General features: G+C 41.9%; 2 protein-coding genes across 3 annotated transcripts; both read right to left on the bottom strand.

Moving 5' to 3' along the window:
• Positions 1-4,261: 4,261 nt before the first annotated feature.
• On the bottom strand, positions 4,262-7,679 carry LOC103982274 (actin). Of its 2 annotated transcripts, none has more exons than XM_009399163.3 (5): positions 7,548-7,679; positions 6,506-6,574; positions 5,492-5,885; positions 4,794-5,407; positions 4,262-4,654 (listed from the first exon to the last, which is right to left on the bottom strand). In XM_009399163.3, the coding sequence occupies exons 2-5, from the start codon at positions 6,563-6,565 to the stop codon at positions 4,589-4,591; spliced, it is 1,134 nt and encodes a 377-aa protein (XP_009397438.1). In that variant the 5' UTR covers positions 6,566-6,574; positions 7,548-7,679; the 3' UTR covers positions 4,262-4,588. The 2 variants fall into 2 exon arrangements, with proteins under 2 accessions (XP_009397438.1, XP_009397437.1); XM_009399162.3 differs by having other exon boundaries at positions 7,421-7,650.
• Positions 7,680-8,255: 576 nt separating this feature from the next.
• On the bottom strand, positions 8,256-19,871 carry LOC135671857 (uncharacterized). Its single transcript, XM_065180151.1, has 6 exons — positions 19,642-19,871; positions 19,509-19,558; positions 19,304-19,409; positions 19,128-19,186; positions 9,779-9,842; positions 8,256-8,599 (listed from the first exon to the last, which is right to left on the bottom strand). Exons 1-5 carry the CDS (start codon positions 19,768-19,770, stop codon positions 9,788-9,790), a joined length of 399 nt encoding a protein of 132 aa, XP_065036223.1. The 5' UTR covers positions 19,771-19,871; the 3' UTR covers positions 8,256-8,599; positions 9,779-9,787.
• Between the last annotated feature and the right edge of the window lie 51 nt (positions 19,872-19,922).

The following is a 19,922-nucleotide window of genomic DNA, read 5'->3' as shown; positions in this document are numbered from 1 at the left end:
GTGGCTTATCTGAAGGCTTGCACTACATGAAATGCACTACAGATCTTTATATCACACACACACACACACACATATGTATATATATATATATATATATATTACAGGATAGCATCAAACATGCATCCTGATTTAACAAACTTTAATGCTCCACTGAAAACTCAAAGAATCAACTTTAATAGAAGAATCTAATATAAACAATGAGTTGGCAAGGGCTGGCTTTGTCATGTTTAGTTGCCTGTTTTATCATTATTGTAATATATTCCTAATGTCACATAAGTCCCAGACAACATACTAACTTGTATCTTATGTTCATGATTCTTGTTGGCATTTTCAAAAAGTATGTCTAAGTTGCTGTCATATTGAATAAGTAGCATGATTATGAACAATTAAGGGTTCTTGAAACTGGATTTTGAGGAACCCAATAATCATTTTTCACAACCAAACTTAATTTAAAGGGACTCCTCCCACTTGTCTGATTGATCTTACTTCAAGTGATGATTGGATGAACATGTATAGTACATGATTCCATGAAGTGTCAAAACTTCAAAGCTTCACATTGGGCCAAGGAAAGGGAACAATCATTTACAAAGATTTTGTTGATTGTTCACCAAAAAACAAAATAACAAATTAAGTCTTTCTCTAGAAGAGGATTAAGCAATTCGACACCATTGCTTATTGCTTCTTTGTCAGTATAGAAATTTAAATAATGATGTGAATGCATAAATTAAACAGAGTGCAGAGTTAATGCTTAATTGTATTCTAGTAGAAGTATGCCCTAAAAGAAACCAAGTGAGGCATCTAAATAGTGTTTGATATTGAGGTTCTTGTTCACCTAAATAACACATAAAAGAATAAAAAGAAACTTAATTTTAAAACACTTATACCTCATAACTCAAGCTGAGTCATGCTATAACAAGGCTTTTAAGGCCCAAGGTCATAACAACTGGTTATCTCGAAAAGTTAGTGAGACCACACTGAAAGCTTCATAGTTTCACGACATAATGATAATGGTGTATAAGGCCATGTAGTCCATTGTTTAATCTTTCACAATGAAACAACACAGTTGACATTTTATGACATTGGTTCGCCGACACCGCTCGCATTGCTGCCCTCTCCTTCCTTACTTTCCACAATCATCTATAGTTTCCTCCTTCGTCGCTATCATCGTCTGAAGTTTCTACCATTGCTGCCCTCTCCTTCCTTACTTTCCACCATTGATAACACTTTTCTCTCATTCTAACTATTATTAACAGTAAATAATATACTGTTAATAGTTGATTGTTAACTATTGTACAAAACAATATTTATTTAGATTGATAATATACTATTTAGATTTTAATATTGCTAATCTTATTTATTTGAAATTATTATTAGAGTTTCAAGATTAATAATAATTATACAAAAATAATTCAAAAGATTCTTTAAAAAATTCAAGAAATGATCCAACTTCGAATATAATTATCTAAACGATAAGAAAGATTCTAAGATTAGTATATGTGATATTTTTCATGTAAAGCAACATCTAATAGGAAATTTCAAGAATGTATCAACTTACAACAAGTGTCTACTTGATGTATAAGAAGAGCTATTGACTTATATGACAAAAAAAAAGATAAAAAAAATGAATCTTATAAAATTTTACCAAAGATAATATTAAATATATTAGATATGATAAAGAAGAAGATTATTTTGAATGTGTCAATCCAAGTGAGAAAAGAGTAGATGACATAAAAGGAAATGAAGCCATGTTTATTGAGAAGAGTAAAAAAGGATCGATAGCCTTATATATGTATTAGAGATCATAGAAGCAATTAGGGTAAGCAAAAGCTAAATTAAGACAAACAAATATAAGTGATGCTTGTGATAAGAAAATAAGGGAAAAAGCAATTCAACACATTACTCACTTCTTCTATCTTTTTTCTTATTAATTATCATTTAAATAGTTTTAAAGGGATGATTAAAGCTATTGAAAGATATGATAACAGATTAAAAGCTCTAAGTTATTATAAGATATGAGTATTATTACTGAAAAAAAAAAGTTGGATTACATAAATAACTTATTAAATGGCTACAAAGAATTATGTGTAAAATATGGTTACTCAGAAGTTTAGATCGACAAAAAACATAATAGTATAATTAATTTTATGATCAATTGTTCTTTAAAAATATGAAGTCAATAGATAGATCATTTTTATAAAATATAGAGAAAAGATATATTATTTTCTTCGTAAGTTTATGAAAGAAATTGGCAAACAAAATATCATTCAAGTTATAACCCAATGAAAGCAACTATGTATTAATTAGTATCTGTTAAAAAATTTAATCTTTTAATTACTTTATCTTCAATTTAAATAGAATAACTATGTACCTCCCCCGTCTTATTAATTGTTTTATCTTTTATCTTAAGTAATTGTATCGATTTAATGTTGGAATATATTGAAAGTATTTTTAAAGTCTTCAAGACTTTAGAACGATAATTTTTATTGTTGGATTTTTTTATAATCATAGTGGAACTTTGAATATGATAAGAGAATTTATATAAAATAAAAAATTTGTAAGATATGATATCACTTGATTTGCTATTGTAACATTAGAGTGTGTATTATCAAAAACATAATATGAAAAATATATTTATCTCAAAAAAACGAAAGGCAAGAGTACTAGTGATATCATTTTAATATCATCCTTTTAAAATCTTATCATTTATATATTAAAGGTAATGGGCCAAGTCTTTCAATTGATAGATAATAAAAAAAGTTTATAATAAGATATATTTATAAGGCTATGGGTAGAGCAAAAGAGACGATTCAAAAATCTCTTAATAGAAATAAATAAAAGTATAATAAAATATTTATAATCATTGACGAAAGATAGAATTATCAACTTCATCATCCATTACATGCAGCATGATATTATTTGAATATAGAATTTCTTATGAGCACATCTCTAATGAGTTTGATATAAAAATTGTAAATAGGTTATATCAGTATATTATAAAATTAGTTCCAAACCTTCGGGTATAAGATAAAATCATACATATATTATCTTTATATAAGAATATCGATGGTCTTTTTTTTTAATTCCAATGGTAGTTTGATTTAGGATAACTATATCCCTAAGTATTAATATACTAATATAATTAATTTCATATATATATATATATATATATATATATATATTATTACTAATAATAAAATAAATTTTGTAGTTGAATGATGAAGTCTATTTGAAAATTCTACCCCGAATTTACAATAATTGATTATGAAAATTCTTCATTTGACATATAGTGTTATGGGTTGTGAACAAAATTGGAGTGTCTTTTGACATATAAGGATTATAGAATATTTTTGTTTTAATTTATTTATTTTTATTTTTAATATATATTAATATATTTTTAAATTATATGACGTGATAGATTCACATAAAAAGAAGCAATCAATTAGAGCATCAATGATTGCATAATATTATTTATATAAAGTATATCAAATATTGAAGGTATGTTATGATATATAAAATAACATTGATCCAATCTCATTATAAGATAATAATGATTCAATTGAGTAGTTGGTAGGAGAAATGGATGTGAACTTACAAGATATCGAAAATAAGTTTATATTTGAATACGACAGTTTGATATGAGGAGATATGACAAGATCCTTAGGTGTTGAAGAATTATAGACATTATGTATAAGACAAATAACAAAGAAAAAAAATTATCACAGAAGCCTCAAACGCAGCTATTGTCGAAGAGGAAAAAAATATATTTTGATAAAGATGGACGAGAGAAAAAGAAAGATGATGATATTGATTATGATAATAATTAAATTTGATGTAAAAACTTTATTGCTTTTTAGTCTTTTAATATTTTTGTTATTAAAAGATGAATATTATAACTTTATACGTTAGATCTTTTGAATTTAATATCATATTTTAAGTTATATAATCATATTTATTAATTATATTATATATTTTAGAATGTTTGAGAATTTTGGGATGTCGATGTCTAAAACTTTTTAAATCACTTAAAATCACAAGCTATTTTGATCACCATAGCATAATTCTTGGATTCTGATTCTCAAGTGGCATTGCGTCAAGAATTATTTCTTAATATCTACCTTTGCGTCGAGTGCAGAAGTTAATCAATTCAGGTACATCGAGCGTAGAAGTGAATCAGCAAATAGATTCAGATGTGTGTGCCTCTTTGCTGATCCAAGAAGAAACATGAAACACAAACAAGCACCAATAATCACAACCATCGGCATGAGAAAAAGCATTTACTCCTCTGGAAATCTCAGAAACATGGTGAGAAGGACCGAGTCTACCCGGTGTTCAATATCGGAACAGAAGCCTCACGACACAGCTCAAGAAGAGACCAAGATTGACAATGGAAAGAAGAGCTTATGATCATGTTCTTTCTGGTTTAATCAAAGCCTCGTGTATAACAAGCACACAACAAAATAGACCCTTCTCTTCTCCACAAGCAGGTGTGCCCCATATATCATCGTCAGCCACTGGGCAACAACAACGTAACTCCTTCCAATGGATTTTGACTGACTTGATCTGGTTGACGCTGAAAAGAAGCAAACATTTAGAAGCATTTCCTGTGCACGATCGATGGGCCGGACTCATCGTACTCCGCCTTCGCGATCCACATCTGCAACCAAGATTAAACACGAATCAGAAACCCTATCACCAAAGGCGAAACATGATCTGATGTATATTGTTAACACTTCCCCTCACTTATGGAGGGTAAATTAGTTGAACCACGGATGAGACATGGTCCAACACTTTACCTGTTGGAACGTGCTGAGCGATGCCAAGATGGAGCCTCCAATCCAGACGCTGTACTTCCTCTCTGGTGGAGCCACCACCTTGATCTTCATGCTGCTCGGTGCCAATGCCGTGATCTCCTTGCTCATCCTGTCGGCAATTCCGGTGAACATGGTGGATCCTCCACTGAGGACGATGTTCCCATACAGATCCTTCCTGATGTCCACATCGCACTTCATGATGGAGTTGTAGGTTGTCTCGTGAATGCCTGCAGCTTCCATCCCGATCATCGATGGCTGGAAGAGCACCTCCGGGCAGCGGAACCGCTCCGCGCCGATGGTGATCACCTGCCCATCGGGGAGCTCGTAGGACTTCTCCACCGACGAGCTGGTCTTAGCAGTCTCCAGCTCTTGCTCATAGTCGAGAGCGATGTACGACAGCTTTTCCTTCATGTCTCTCACGATCTCACGCTCCGCAGTGGTGGTGAAGGAGTAGCCACGCTCGGTCAAAATCTTCATGAGGTTATCGGTCAGGTCACGTCCGGCCAAGTCCAAGCGCAGGATTGCATGTGGGAGGGCGTAGCCTTCGTAGATTGGGACTGTGTGGCTGACACCATCCCCTGAGTCCAGCACAATACCTGCACAAGAGTTCGAGTGTGAGAATCATCAACATGCATGTTCATTGCATAGATGTTGTTGATGAGATAAGATCTGATACATACCAGTTGTGCGACCACTAGCATAAAGTGAGAGAACAGCTTGAATGGCGACGTACATAGCAGGGGCATTGAAGGTTTCAAACATGATCTGGGTCATCTTCTCACGGTTAGCTTTCGGGTTGAGAGGGGCCTCGGTGAGGAGGATGGGGTGCTCTTCGGGGGCCACCCGGAGCTCATTGTAGAAGGTGTGGTGCCATATCTTCTCCATGTCATCCCAGTTGTTCACTATGCCATGCTCGATGGGATACTTCAGAGTCAGAATGCCTCGCTTGGATTGAGCTTCGTCCCCGACATATGCATCTTTCTGACCCATGCCCACCATGACACCAGTGTGGCGCGGGCGGCCTACGATGCTGGGGAAAACAGCTCTTGGAGCATCATCGCCGGCAAATCCAGCCTAGAAAGAGAGGAAAAAGATAAGTTGGTAAATTGAGATAATAAAGGAAAAAGATAAGACGGTAAAGTGAGATAGTTCTGACTTCCAATTAATTCCATTACAAAAGGAACAATAAGCCGTGATACAACTACATGTATTTTTTCCTGTAATAAAGTACCGTACAGAGTATTACTTCCAAGTAATTTCATTCTCTGTTGGATTATGAGCATTGACAGATTGGAGAGTGTGATAGCAGATGTAGTTGTACCATAACCATCCCAAGCAATTCTATCAAAATAATAAACATAAGTCGATAATGTGCCAACTGTCTGAGGTCAACTATATGCATTTTTCCCTAAAAAGCAATACTTTGAAGTAATTACATTGCCAGTTACAAAGATGGATTCTAAGCATTGATATACTACGGAATGTGATGCATATAAAGTTGTACAATAACCATCCCAGGTAATTCTACTACAGTAATAGCAATAAGTTGTACTGTCCCAACCATTTAGGGTCAACTACATGTTTTTTTTCCTGCAAATAAGTTCTGAACAAAGCAATAGTAGTTTCATTTCTATCAACAAAGTTGGATCATAAGCACCGATAGACTGCAGAATATGATGTAGATGTAGTTGTACCTTGACCATTCCAGTCCCATTGTCACACACCAGAGGTTGAACATCCTCACCTTCTGCCATTGCTTATATCTGCCAAAGGAGTTGCTGTGTTAATCACTGATGCGGAGAAATGATAACAAATTGCGTTCATAGTTATCGATTGATGCTAAAACACTATCAAAGTAATATCATGGAACAGAACAACTTCAACAAATGTTTTCATACTTTTGTTGAGCCAGATCATCTGATCAAGCTCAACCTACTTGTACTGTTCACTCGGTTACTTCAGCTTATGATTTGCATAGGTACAATGAGTTGCAAGATGAGCCTATTACCTTCATGTGCTTTGGTCGGACCCCAACTTGGACCATCCAATATTATAAAAATAAAAAATAAAAATTGAATATCAATTGGTGCCGATTTACATGATCCAATGTGTAAATGTCAATCGAAAAACACCAATTCAATCAATAGTTGAATCTTCTCATCGAAGAATATTGATATTGAACTTCCTTTAGACCCTAGTCCTCGAAAAGCAAATGCAATAGTTATAGTCACCAGGGCAAAACCTAGAATCGAATGGCTTACATGCACAAATTTATGCAGCAGATCTTGTGCCAAACGAATCTTAAAAACACACAAACCCTAAGCTACGAGTGGCTTATAGTTAAGCTTCGTCTCTGCTGAATGCTCAGCAAACCAGAAAACCATAACCATCCACTATCGAGTGACATCATTGAATGTGCAGAACGCAAAGCAGAGGATGGAATGCAAACAGCACAACACAAAGTATGTAAACACAAATCACATTAACTTCAAGAAGATAAAGAAACTTGCAGATGTCACATTCTGTGCAACCTGTTTACAGATGGGATGTGAATACGAGTTACAGAAACATCTCAAGAAGAAGAAGAAGAAGAAGGATGAGATGATTACAAGAACGAGACAAGGATCCTTCCAACGGGGTGAATAGAGGAGGAAGAGGAGGAGAAGTTGGAGAGGAAGAAGAAGGGCCGAACGATCGACGAACGATGGTTCGAGCCCTTCCCTCGTTCCCACTTACCCTCTGCCTCACTCGCTTCAGTTACTTCTTCCGGATTTATACGGGCGGGCGGAGGGCGATGCGGGGAGCGGAGGAGGCGGAGGGCCGCTTCGTGCGCCGCTCCTACCGGTAGCCAATGGCCGCCCGGTTATCGCTGCCCGGCCTTTTATGGGATGGCAATATATTGTCGGGTCGGATCCTTACCATTTCGAACGGTTTTGAAACCGACAGATTCAGATATTGCATCCAAAAACCGATTGCCTCAGATTGCTGTTACAAGGCTAATCGTGTTCTATGTCGTGGCGAAATGCTTCGTCCGCGAGTTCACAGAGGAATCGTATTCGATAAACGACGACCTCTTATTCCGACGACAAACCCTTCAAATTCTGCAGTCCTGTTCGTACCATCGGTGACCGGAATCCAGAAGAAGGCAAGACTGTTTAAGATGGTGCAAAGACCGTCGGTGTACTTACCTGAGACCAGCCTGACAAAAGAGAAACCAAATAATCATTTTATTTTGTGGTCTGATCCTTAAAATTCCGCTAATCTTATTCTCACGAGGTGAGATGATTCCAGATTTGTGGCTCTTAATCATGTGATGGGCGACCACACACGAATCCAAAAGCATCTTCCTCTCTTGTAAACCCAGCATTAGGAGTTCACGCGATCCAATTACCAGTATCAAAACCCACCATAGACATAGTTAAAGAATTAACGAAACCATGTCTCTTCAGTGCAAAGTCAAATCGACTCACAACGCATATAGCTTCATTTAGATCACAATGTTTACCATGCAAAAGGGATGGTGGACATCCACCTATACTACTAGCAAATAACAGTACTGCAAGGGTGCAGAAAAATGTCAGTACAGTTCTTGCAACACGCCATGTTCATTAGCAACACCAGTCAGAGTCACAGTCAAAAGCTGGATTGCCATTTGCAAACAAGAGTTTCGTTCCAAGATGAACTCCGGTACAAGTTTCAACAGGTACCATTGAGACGTGTTCGAGCCATTCTTCAAACATGCCACCTCCCAATTCTATTATTCGATGCAGCAGCCGTTCCAGCCATCCCTAAAGACAAATTAGCAGGTCAAAATAGGAACTACAAATTCATAGTGCAAACAGTCAGGCGTAGTGCATACAATGCAGAATACCAACTTACTTTGGACAATTCGGCTGAAACTATATTGAGAACCAGGTTAAAAGAAATTCTAATTAATTATACCAAGCCTAACTGGATACAGAATAGTAAAAAATCAGCAAAATGTATCCCACAACATCAGTTATTTGTTTATCTAAAATATGGTATAATGAAAATACAAGAACTGGAAGGAGCTCTGTTGGTGCAGGCATAGCAATATTGATACGCTTACAGAGGAAGATTTTAAGATCAAGTGCTTTTAAGGCACGAGCATGACAAGCATCATAAGCCACAAAAGATACAAGCAACAAGTAATTTCTAGTTGTATTGATAATGAGTTGAAGTAGGGAATTCTATGTTAATGTGCATTACTTGTTTATCTAATAAACATTTATATAGATCTGGAATACAAAGTTTCCACCTCTTTCAGGTAAAAATGAAGAGTTTGGCTTTAGCTTCAGTGTCATTTTATCTTTTTTGCCACCAGAAATTTAGCCAAGATGATTGGCTTTTGTTCGATGAAAACAGAAATTAGGATAACGTGGGTTTCCAGGAAGGTAACTCATACATCATGCTCCACCATCTCTGGCTAAAAAGGGCTATGGATCTGGCTTTTCACTGTTTCACCACCAATGGACTGAAGAATAATGACACTGTTCATCTCTCTCATGCTATAGACTCAACATTGGATCATACAGGCAGTATATCAAAGACCTGGATACAAGAACTCAAGTTGTATGCACTCAATACTGCAACAGAAATGAACATGAGTATCAACCATGTAATGCATATATCTACAACACTTTACTCTGATATTAGCTCATCTGGTTTCTTGGTCACTCTTCAAGTTTTGTGGAGTTAAAGAGTATAAGCATGCACTTCTATATGCCAAGTACTGAATGTGTTTAACATCCACTGCTTTAGCTTCATAATAAGTGATTCTACTTTTGCCAATTAGTCACCACTCGCGGCATTGATGTTTCCGAGGAAAATCAGTAAACCAAACAAGAGAAGACCAACTGAAAGCACCAAGCATCCAACATTGACCAAAATGAAGCTGATAAACAAATTAATGAAAAAAAAAAAAAGGCTGGTCTTGAACCACGTACCGTCATGTCTTACATATAGTCAAAGGCTCCCCTTATTCCATCCAAGCTCTCTCCCAATGAAACTCTGCAACATGAAGCAGCAAAATGACCAACATATAAACAGGAATATGAATGAACACTCAACCGCCACAACACTACTACATCTTTCAATCTCTCTTAACATGGAAAATCGGTTTGTGTACAGAAATAGTTACCACCCTTCTATATAAATCAGGAAAACACAATAGAAAGATTCAGTTTCAAGCATGAGGTGCAAAATATTTGTTTTTTGCTATGAAAAAAGAACATTTAGGGGATTAAACCAGAAATTATCACTCACAAAAAAGTTAATAATCCAACTACAACCACCTATATTGGGAATAACTAACTAATGTAGCTTGATCAAAAGAATCAATACAGTTCCTACATTGGTGGAATAACTGAGTTCATTGTTTTGTAATCCTTGTCTACGGTATCCAGGGTTCTGAATACCATACCATACCGGTGTACCGATCAGCTGTTGGTACGGTTTGTACCACTCAGTACCAAGCATACCGACACATTGTCACGACCTTAGCTGAAATTGCCTAAGGCGTGAGGCACCCTTGCGGCCAAAGACTCAAAGCTAGCGTGCGTTGCCAAAGTCGCGGGTCACCCGTGCGGCAAAGACGCGAACTTAGCTTGCGTTGCCTAAGTCGCGCTTCGCCCTTGCGATCTTGCTCCGCAAGGATCAGCCACTTTGTAACCTCTCGCAGGTCCCGAAGGACCTGTAAAAGAGAAAGAAAGTTAGATCGAAAGAACGAGCAACGGACAAGTCCCGAAGTCTCGCGAAAAGGGAAGCTTTACAAGCAATTCGTCGAACACCTTGTGTGCACAAGAGAAAAGAGGGAGAGGGGGAAAAGCAAGGCTTTCAAGGATGAACGAACAGCTGCAAGCCCACAAACAGCCGCTCACCTGGTCCCGGACGCAACACCAAGTTCCCGTAAAGGTCACGTGCGAACTTGCGAAAGAGTGTTCAACGCCCGGTATATAACCGAAGCCCCATCCAGCCATGTGCCACCCGGGGGGTTCCTGGGTGCTGAGATGGCTGACATTTTGGTGAGCGGAGGCAGCACTCCGCTCACCTCCCGCGGCACGCGAAAACGGAGCCGTTTTGGGCTGTTTTGGGGCTGTTTTGCTCGGTTCGGTGAGCGATCGCTTTGCAACGCTGCAGCTTGTTCGAACTTACATATTTACAACCAAAATGACCCAAAACCATGGGAAAACATGCTGCCAAGCAGCTGTACATGCGGGTGTGAGCGACGAACGGTTCGTTGAACGAAGTTGTTGCGGGTGCGCGACGACCGTTCGTGACATTCTCCCCCACTTAAACTGTCGACGCCCTCGTCGACGCTTGTTGGTAGTTGTTGATGACGTCTTCTTCATGTCGCAGGGCGTCTTCAGGCTCCCAACTGGCTTCAGTTCGGGGAAGCTTTCGCCACTTCACCAAGTACTCTGTTTGCTCCGCTCCGTTGGGTAGCTTTATCTTGCGATCCGCCAGAATGGTTTCCACTCGCTTCTCGTAGGAGGCTGTGATGGGAGGTAGCCGAGTTGGAACACTTCGAGAAGCATCTTGCGGATCTGAATGGTAGGCCTTCAGGTTGCTGGCGTGAAGAACGTTGTGAATTTTGAACCACGCCGGCAGCTGCAACTTGTAAGAAACATTGCCTACCCTGCTGATAATTGGGAAGGGCCCTTCATACTTACGCACCAATCCTTTGTGGACTCTTTTCCTGAAGAATTGGAGTGATGCTGGTTGGAGCTTTACCAACACCAAGTCGCCAACTTTGAACTCCTGTGGTCGCCTTCCCAAGTCTGCCCACTTCTTCATCCGTTTTGCCGCCTTCTCCAAGTAAGCCCGCGCAATATCAGCATTTCGATGCCACTCCTTTGCGAAATGGTAGGCTGATGGACTACTCCCAGTATACCCAATTGCCATAGTGTGCGGAGTCGACGGTTGTTGTCCTGTGATAATTTCGAAGGGGCTCTTGTTGGATGCAGAGCTCCGCTGCAAGTTGTAGGAGAATTGGGCGATGTCCAACAGCTTCACCCAATCTCGTTGATTGGCACTCACGTAGTGCCGGAGATACTGCTCTAAGAGCGAATTTATTCTTTCAGTCTGACCATCCGTCTGGGGGTGGAGGCTTGTAGAGAAGTATAACTTTGACCCCAACAATTTGAATAGCTCGGTCCAGAAACGTCCCAGGAACCGAGCGTCTCGATCACTAACGATATTGTGTGGGACTCCCCAATACTTCACTACACCCTTCATCATCAGTCTGGCCGCCTCTTCAGCTGAACAGTGTAGGGGAGCAGCAATGAAAGTTGCATACTTTGAAAACCGATCGACCACCACAAGTATCGATCCAAGTCCCCCTACAGGTGGCAAACTTGATATGAAGTCTAAGGAAATGCTCTCCCATGGCCTTTCTGGTACGGGCAACGGCTCCAAAAGTCCCACCGGCTTCCGCTGCTCCGCCTTGTCTTGTTGGCAAGTAAGGCATGTTCGAACATACTCCTCCACATCAATCCCCATTTTTGGCCAGTAGAAGGCCCTCTCCACGAGAGCCAACGTTCTGTGAATGCCGGGGTGTCCAGCCCAAAGGGAATCGTGACACTCTTTCAAGAGTTCACGCCTTAGATTGTCCACTCGGGGAACATAAACCCTATTCCCTTTTGTGTAAACAAGTCCCTCCTGGACCCAAAATCGTCGTGCCTTGCCTTCTTTGATGAGCTGCATCAGGATAACTGCCTGGGGATCACTATACAGTCCATCTCTGATTCGGGAAAGGAAGGTGGAGTGTAACTGACTTGCTTGGCCTCTGCCCTCCAGTTGTGCAGCATTCACGCATTCCACTTTCCGACTCAGTGCATCGGCCACGACATTCGCCTTCCCGGGCTTGTATTCCATTGCCATGTCGAATTCGGCCAGGAAGTCCTGCCACCGTGCCTGCTTTGGTGAGAGTTTCTTCTGAGTTTGGAAATAGCTCAGGGCGATGTTGTCTGTCCTCAGCACAAATCGCGACCCAAGAAGGTAGTGTCGCCAAACTCGTAGGCAGTGGATCACCGCTGTCATCTCCTTCTCATGCACTGGATACCGCCTCTCGGTCTCGTTGAGTTTGCGGCTCTCGTAGGCCACCGGATGACCTTCTTGCATGAGTACACCACCAATAGCAAAGTCCGAAGCATCTGTATGGACTTCAAAGGGCTCTCCATAGTTTGGCAATTTGAGCACTGGTTCTTCTAGAACAGCAGCTTTCAGGTCTTGGAATGCTATCTCACATTTGTCCGACCACTTCCAAGGCTGCTCCTTCTTCAGCAACTCCGTCAGTGGGGTTGCCCGCTTCGAATACCCGGCAATGAAGCGTCGATAGTAGTTGACGAAACCAAGGAAGGATCTCAACTCTGGCACCTTCTTTGGAGTTCGCCATTCCGCAACTGCTTGCACCTTCGACTTGTCCATCCGAATGGAGCCATCACCGATTCGATGCCCCAAGAATAGGATCTCCGTTTGAGCAAAGTAGCATTTCTCCCTTTTTACGAACAACGTGTTCTCCCTGAGAACCTTGAAAATTGTCCGAAGGTGCTTGACATGCTCCTCGAGCGTTTGGCTGTAAACGACGATATCGTCCAAGTAGACGACCACAAACTTATCCAAATACTCCTTGAATAGCTGGTTCATGAGAGTACAGAATGTGGCCGGAGCGTTGGTTAAGCCGAAAGGCATCACCAAGAACTCAAACGCTCCATATCTGGTCACGCAAGTTGTCTTTGCTTCGTCGCCTTCAGCAATGCGCACCTGCCAATATCCCGACCGAAGGTCGAGTTTCGAGAAATACTTCGCCTTACCCAATTGATCGAACAAGTCCGCAATGAGCGGGATGGGATACTTGTTCTTCACTGTTACTTTGTTGAGGGCTCTGTAGTCGACGCATAATCGGAGACTCCCATCTTGTTTCTTCTGGAAGAGAACTGGAGCTCCGAAAGGTGCTTTTGAGCTGCGGATGAGACCACCGCTTAGCAGTTCACCTAACTGCTTTCTGAGTTCTGCCAACTCTGGTGGGGGCATGCGGTAGGGTGGTCTCGCTGGAGGCTTCACTCCTGGCTCCAGCTCGATACTGTGATCCACGCCTCTGCGTGGTGGAAGAGTCTTCGGCAACTCGGGTGGCATAACGTCTTTGAACTCCTTCAGGACGTTCGCCACCACAGCAGGTTCTTGAATGGCTTCTTCGTTGAGTGGCTCTAGCTTCATAGCAGCCACGAATGTCAGTTCGCCCTTTCGCACCCCTTTCTTCAATTGTAACGCCGAAATATGTTGGGGCTCCTTGGTTCCTCTCCGAGAGACGGGAACCACGCAGGGGTCATCGCCTCCCATCATACATAGGGAGTTCAAGAACGGCATCGGCACCAACTTCGCCGCGTGCATAAATTCCATTCCAAGAATCACTTGGAAGTCGTCCAGTGGCACGGCCATCATGTTGGTGTTTCCGCTCCAAGTCCCGATTTTGATAGGAACACCCTTCGCCAACCCGGAGATTCGCCTGGCCTCCGAGTTCACCGCTTTCATTCGGCTTGGGCTCTTCTCCAATGTCAACCCAAGTCGTTGTGCTTCACGATCGGCTATGAAGTTGTGGGTGGCGCCCGTGTCCACCATGGCACGGGTCGTTTGGCCATTCAGCTTGATGTCCACGTACATCAGATCACTGCTTCCTGCTCTTTGTGCCTTCGTCTTTATGTTCTCCCCCACTTGACCCCGCATAGCGTTCAATAGACGCATTGCTCCCATTCGGGGTCCTTGCGACTCTTCATCGTCGCTGCTGGATTCTGAACTGCTTGAGCTAAGGGCCACAGCTTTGCCCTTGTCCGAACGGGGAGGGTGGATGGATGCCGTCAACGCATTGAGTGCCTGTTTCTGTGGGCACTCCCTTACCATGTGCGGTCCTCCGCACAAGAAGCATCCTCCCGGTTTTGAGGCCTTGCCTTTCGGGTTCGGCCCTTTGTGGGAGCTCTTCTTCTTTTGTTCACCCCCGAGCTCCTTCCCTCGAGAATGTTTTTGAGGGCGATTGCTTGAAGATTGTTTCCTTCTCGCTGGGTCTTCAGAGGAAACGAAGTCGGTGAGCCTTTCTGCAGCTGCAATTGCCCCGACCACGTCGGTAACATTCCTTCTATTCAGCTCTTGCTGAGCCCATGGTTTCAAACCATCAAGGAAACTGAACAACTTGTCCTTCTCGGACATGTCCTGTATGTCCAGCATCAGCGCAGAAAACTGCTTTACATAGTCTCGGATGGTGGTACTTTGGCGGAGTTGTCTCAACTTCCTTCTTGCGACGAACTCTGTGTTCTCCGGTAGGAACTGAGTTCTCAACTCCCGCTTCAAGTCTTCCCATGTGTCGACTCGACACCGACCTTGTTGGATTTCCTCCCAACGAGTTCGCCACCAAAGTTTCGCATCTCCGTTCAGATACATTGTTGCTATTGAAACTTTGGTATCTTCAGAATCGGGTCTCGTAGCTCGGAAGTATTGTTCCATGTCGAACAGAAAGTTCTCGAGCTCCTTGGCATCTCTGGCCCCTCCGTATCCATGGGGCTCAGGTGCCCTCAAGTTTTGTGGCGGTGCAACGCGGGTGTTGCCTCCTCCCGCATTTAGCGTTCTTGTGAGCATAGCCACCTTCGCCGTGAGTTCCGCCACAACATCTTGTAAGTGCTGCACGGAGTCCTTGGTGTCATCGGACAGTCGGTCGACTAGGGCCTCGACCTTGTCGATCCTGGACTCCGCTTCCTCTTGCGAGCTCTCTACCCCAACAAGTCTTTGTTGGCCATGGTAGAGTTCCTCCATGCTCGCTTCCAGAACATCCAGGCGGGTTTCCGCCGTCGTGAGTCTCTCCTTATGACTCTTTTTCCCAGTTAGCGCACCAGATTGCGCTTCCTCCGCTCGCGGAGAGTTGCCAACTTCTCGCTCATCCTGTTCGCTGCCGCGATCCTCATGAGCGGCTCCAACAGCATGAGAGCGAGTGTGCACATGCAGCCCACCTGCGGCTGCTTGGGGCAAGGGTCCGGCCTGCCCCGTCTTGCTTGATTCGCCACGATGCTTTGCCATGGCGAAGTTGCGAAGTTCGTTCGCTGTTCGATCGAAGAGCTTGCCCGCTCTGATACCACAATGTCACGACCTTAGCTGAAATTGCCTAAGGCGTGAGGCACCCTTGCGGCCAAAGACTCAAAGCTAGCGTGCGTTGCCAAAGTCGCGGGTCACCCGTGCGGCAAAGACGCGAACTTAGCTTGCGTTGCCTAAGTCGCGCTTCGCCCTTGCGATCTTGCTCCGCAAGGATCAGCCACTTTGTAACCTCTCGCAGGTCCCGAAGGACCTGTAAAAGAGAAAGAAAGTTAGATCGAAAGAACGAGCAACGGACAAGTCCCGAAGTCTCGCGAAAAGGGAAGCTTTACAAGCAATTCGTCGAACACCTTGTGTGCACAAGAGAAAAGAGGGAGAGGGGGAAAAGCAAGGCTTTCAAGGATGAACGAACAGCTGCAAGCCCACAAACAGCCGCTCACCTGGTCCCGGACGCAACACCAAGTTCCCGTAAAGGTCACGTGCGAACTTGCGAAAGAGTGTTCAACGCCCGGTATATAACCGAAGCCCCATCCAGCCATGTGCCACCCGGGGGGTTCCTGGGTGCTGAGATGGCTGACATTTTGGTGAGCGGAGGCAGCACTCCGCTCACCTCCCGCGGCACGCGAAAACGGAGCCGTTTTGGGCTGTTTTGGGGCTGTTTTGCTCGGTTCGGTGAGCGATCGCTTTGCAACGCTGCAGCTTGTTCGAACTTACATATTTACAACCAAAATGACCCAAAACCATGGGAAAACATGCTGCCAAGCAGCTGTACATGCGGGTGTGAGCGACGAACGGTTCGTTGAACGAAGTTGTTGCGGGTGCGCGACGACCGTTCGTGACAACATGGTACACTAAGATATACTAATATACCGCCTATACTATCCTCTATCGGACCAATACATGCCGCCCGTACCGAGTGGTATGATACAGTATTGCAAACCATGACGGTATCATAATCCATCCAGATCTTCTTCAGCTTCACTTGAATTGTAGTTGATGGTGTAGCAAGCATTTAATCTTCACCAGCTCGACCCCATGCCATAATGTGCCTGTGAAATGCACATTGATCAGTGCATGCTGAAAGAACTACCAATACAATGAAGGGTAGCCACTTCCCATTTTGGCACAGATCAAATCTCACCAAATATATTCACATTGCACCTAACTCGAAATATGACGATATCAAATATCCTACAATTCATAAATCCAATCATGGTAAATATACTTGCTCATTTATTCCAGGTATGTTCTCAATAAATGTTGACCCAAATTTCAATTCTTGCTCTGAGACTATGCAACATAGTTCCAAACAACCAACAAAGAGACAAGGAAGCATTAGCCAGACAAAGATATAAGCACTTTGTGTTGCCTCACTAGTGACAGAGCATCAATATTTGTTTCATTGGACCTTGCTTTACTGTTTCCCAACCTGAAAACACAAGTGGCTTATCTGAAGGCTTGCACTACATGAAATGCACTACAGATCTTTATATCACACACACACACACATATCTATATCTATATATATATATATATATATATATATATATATTACAGGATAGCATCAAACATGCATCCTAATTTAACAAACTTTAATGCTCCGCTGACAACTCAAAGAATCAACTTTAATAGAAGAATCTAATATAAACAATGAGTTGGCAAGGGCTGGCTTTGTCATGTTTAGTTGCCTTTTTTATCATTATTGTAATATATTCCTAATGTCACATAAGTCCCAGACAACATACTAACTTGTATCTTATGTTCATGATTCTTGTTGGCATTTTCAAAAAGTATGTCTAAGTTGCTGTCATATTGAATAAGTAGCATGATTATGAACAATTAAGGGTTCTTGAAACTGGATTTTGAGGAACCCAACAATCATTTTTCACACCCAAATTTAATTTAAAGGGACTCCTCCCACTTGTCTGATTGATCTTACTTCAAGTGATGATTGGATGAACATGTATAGTACATGATTCCATGAAGTGTCAAAACTTCAAAGCTTCACATTGGGCCGAGGAAAGGGAACAATCATTTACAAAGATTTTGTTGATTGTTCACCAAAAAACAAAATAACAAATTAAGTCTTTCTCTAGAAGAGGATTAAGCAATTCGACACCATTGCTTATTGCTTCTTTGTCAGTATAGAAATTTAAATAATGATGTGAATGCATAAATTAAACAGAGTGCAGAGTTAATGCTTACTTGTATTCTAGTAGAAGTATGCTCTAAAAGAAACCAAGTGAGGCATCTAAATAGTGTTTGATATTGAGGTTCTTGTTCACCCAAATAACACATAAAAGAATAAAAAGAAACTTAATTTTAAAACACTTATACCTCATAACTCAAGCTGAGTCATGCTATAACAAGGCTTTTAAGGCCCAAGGTCATAACAACTGGTTATCTCGACGAGTTAGTGAGACCACACTGAAACCTTCATAGTCTCACGACATACTGATAATGGTGTATAAGGCCATGTAGTCCATTGTTTAATCTTTCACAATGAAACAACACAGTTGACATTTTATGACATTGGTTCGCCACACAAAAGGAGTGAATACCTGCTAAGTGCTTCAAGTATTTGTAACATAATGTGAGCTTAGTTATGCTAAACTTATGTTTCAGCGCAAGGTTTAGAAAACTAGCCAGACCGATAAAATACCATTTGGCAAGTACCAGTCCAACCAGGAACTAGCACCCGGATTGGGCTTCTCTCGGTCCATTCTGAAATCTGAAACTAGTTTTTATTTTATTTTATTTTGTTTTGGGCAGTTGTTGACAGCTGTCAGCAAAAGTTGACTGTCAACAGCTCTCTTCATCCTCTTCTATCCTCCCCCTCTCCTTCTCATCCTTCTCCTCACCTCCTCCTCCTACAGCTTCTCATCCTCTCCTTTTCCTTCACCTTGTAATACACTGACATACCATGTAACCTGTGTGCTGGGACATACTGGTGGTACAAGTCACACATTGAAAATTTTAAACCACCAGATCAAAACAAGTTTCACATTGAAACTCAAAACCTTGCTTCAGCTAAGCTATTCCTATCCCGATGCTCATGTGCATTTGAAAAACAATGGTTTTTTTTAGTGCTTAAGGTGTAGATTGTTGCAAGTAGCTGGCTTCAGATTCTCATGTTTCTTTCATAATTCATGTAGATAAAATGAAATGTGATGATCCCAAATCCCAACGAGCAAGAAAAAAGAAGTGTACGGTCAGTCATACTTGCGCATGCAGTACTTGAATTCCTGCCCCCTAACAAAGTCGTTCTCCCCTTCCTCCAGCTGACCCAAGTAACACATTACACATACCAAATGTTAGACGAAAACACAGCAAATAAGCGACATTAGACTAAGACCATAAGAATAAAAAATTTTCCTTTCTTTCCCATTTCATCTCACCGGATCGCTCTCATAAATCAGCTGAAAGCAGACGGGAGAAAGGCATCGCAGCGCACAGTTCTCCTTGTCGATTATCGACCACCTGCACCTCGACCCCCACAACCCACTTCTCCCGCAAACACCCGAGAAGAATTAGGTCATCTCAGCTTTTCTTCTCTCAAACGATCAGATAAAAAAAAAAAGAGTAGATGCGATCAGCGGCTACCTCTCGATGTCGGCGTAACAAGCCTGCTTCTTTTCTCTGACCTCGATGTCCTGGCAAGATCCGAATCCACATCGGGTGAACAGAGCAAGAGATCAACAACAACAGAAGGGTACATCAGGTGGAGGCCGCTTACGGTGATCGGGCGAAGGGACGACTTTGCGAGAGCGACCGGCGCGAGGAGGCAGAGCAGCAGAAGGCCCGGCCAGAAGCCAGCGACGCGGAGGGGACTGGCAGGAGAAGGTCGAATTGGAGACTTCGCCATGGATTTCGGTGAAGACGGCCGGAAGCAAAAGACGGACCGCACCTCCTTTTTTCCCGGTGTGTGACAGTAGTGATTATTGCTATTATTATTCTTGATGAACATTATGATTTCCTCATAGCGTATATGCTTAGATCTGACGGGCTTATGTCGTT

Source organism: Musa acuminata, chromosome BXJ1-4, assembly GCF_036884655.1.
Source record: "Musa acuminata AAA Group cultivar baxijiao chromosome BXJ1-4, Cavendish_Baxijiao_AAA, whole genome shotgun sequence".
Taxonomy (NCBI): domain Eukaryota; kingdom Viridiplantae; phylum Streptophyta; class Magnoliopsida; order Zingiberales; family Musaceae; genus Musa; species Musa acuminata.
This window is presented reverse-complemented; position numbering and strand designations above follow the sequence as displayed.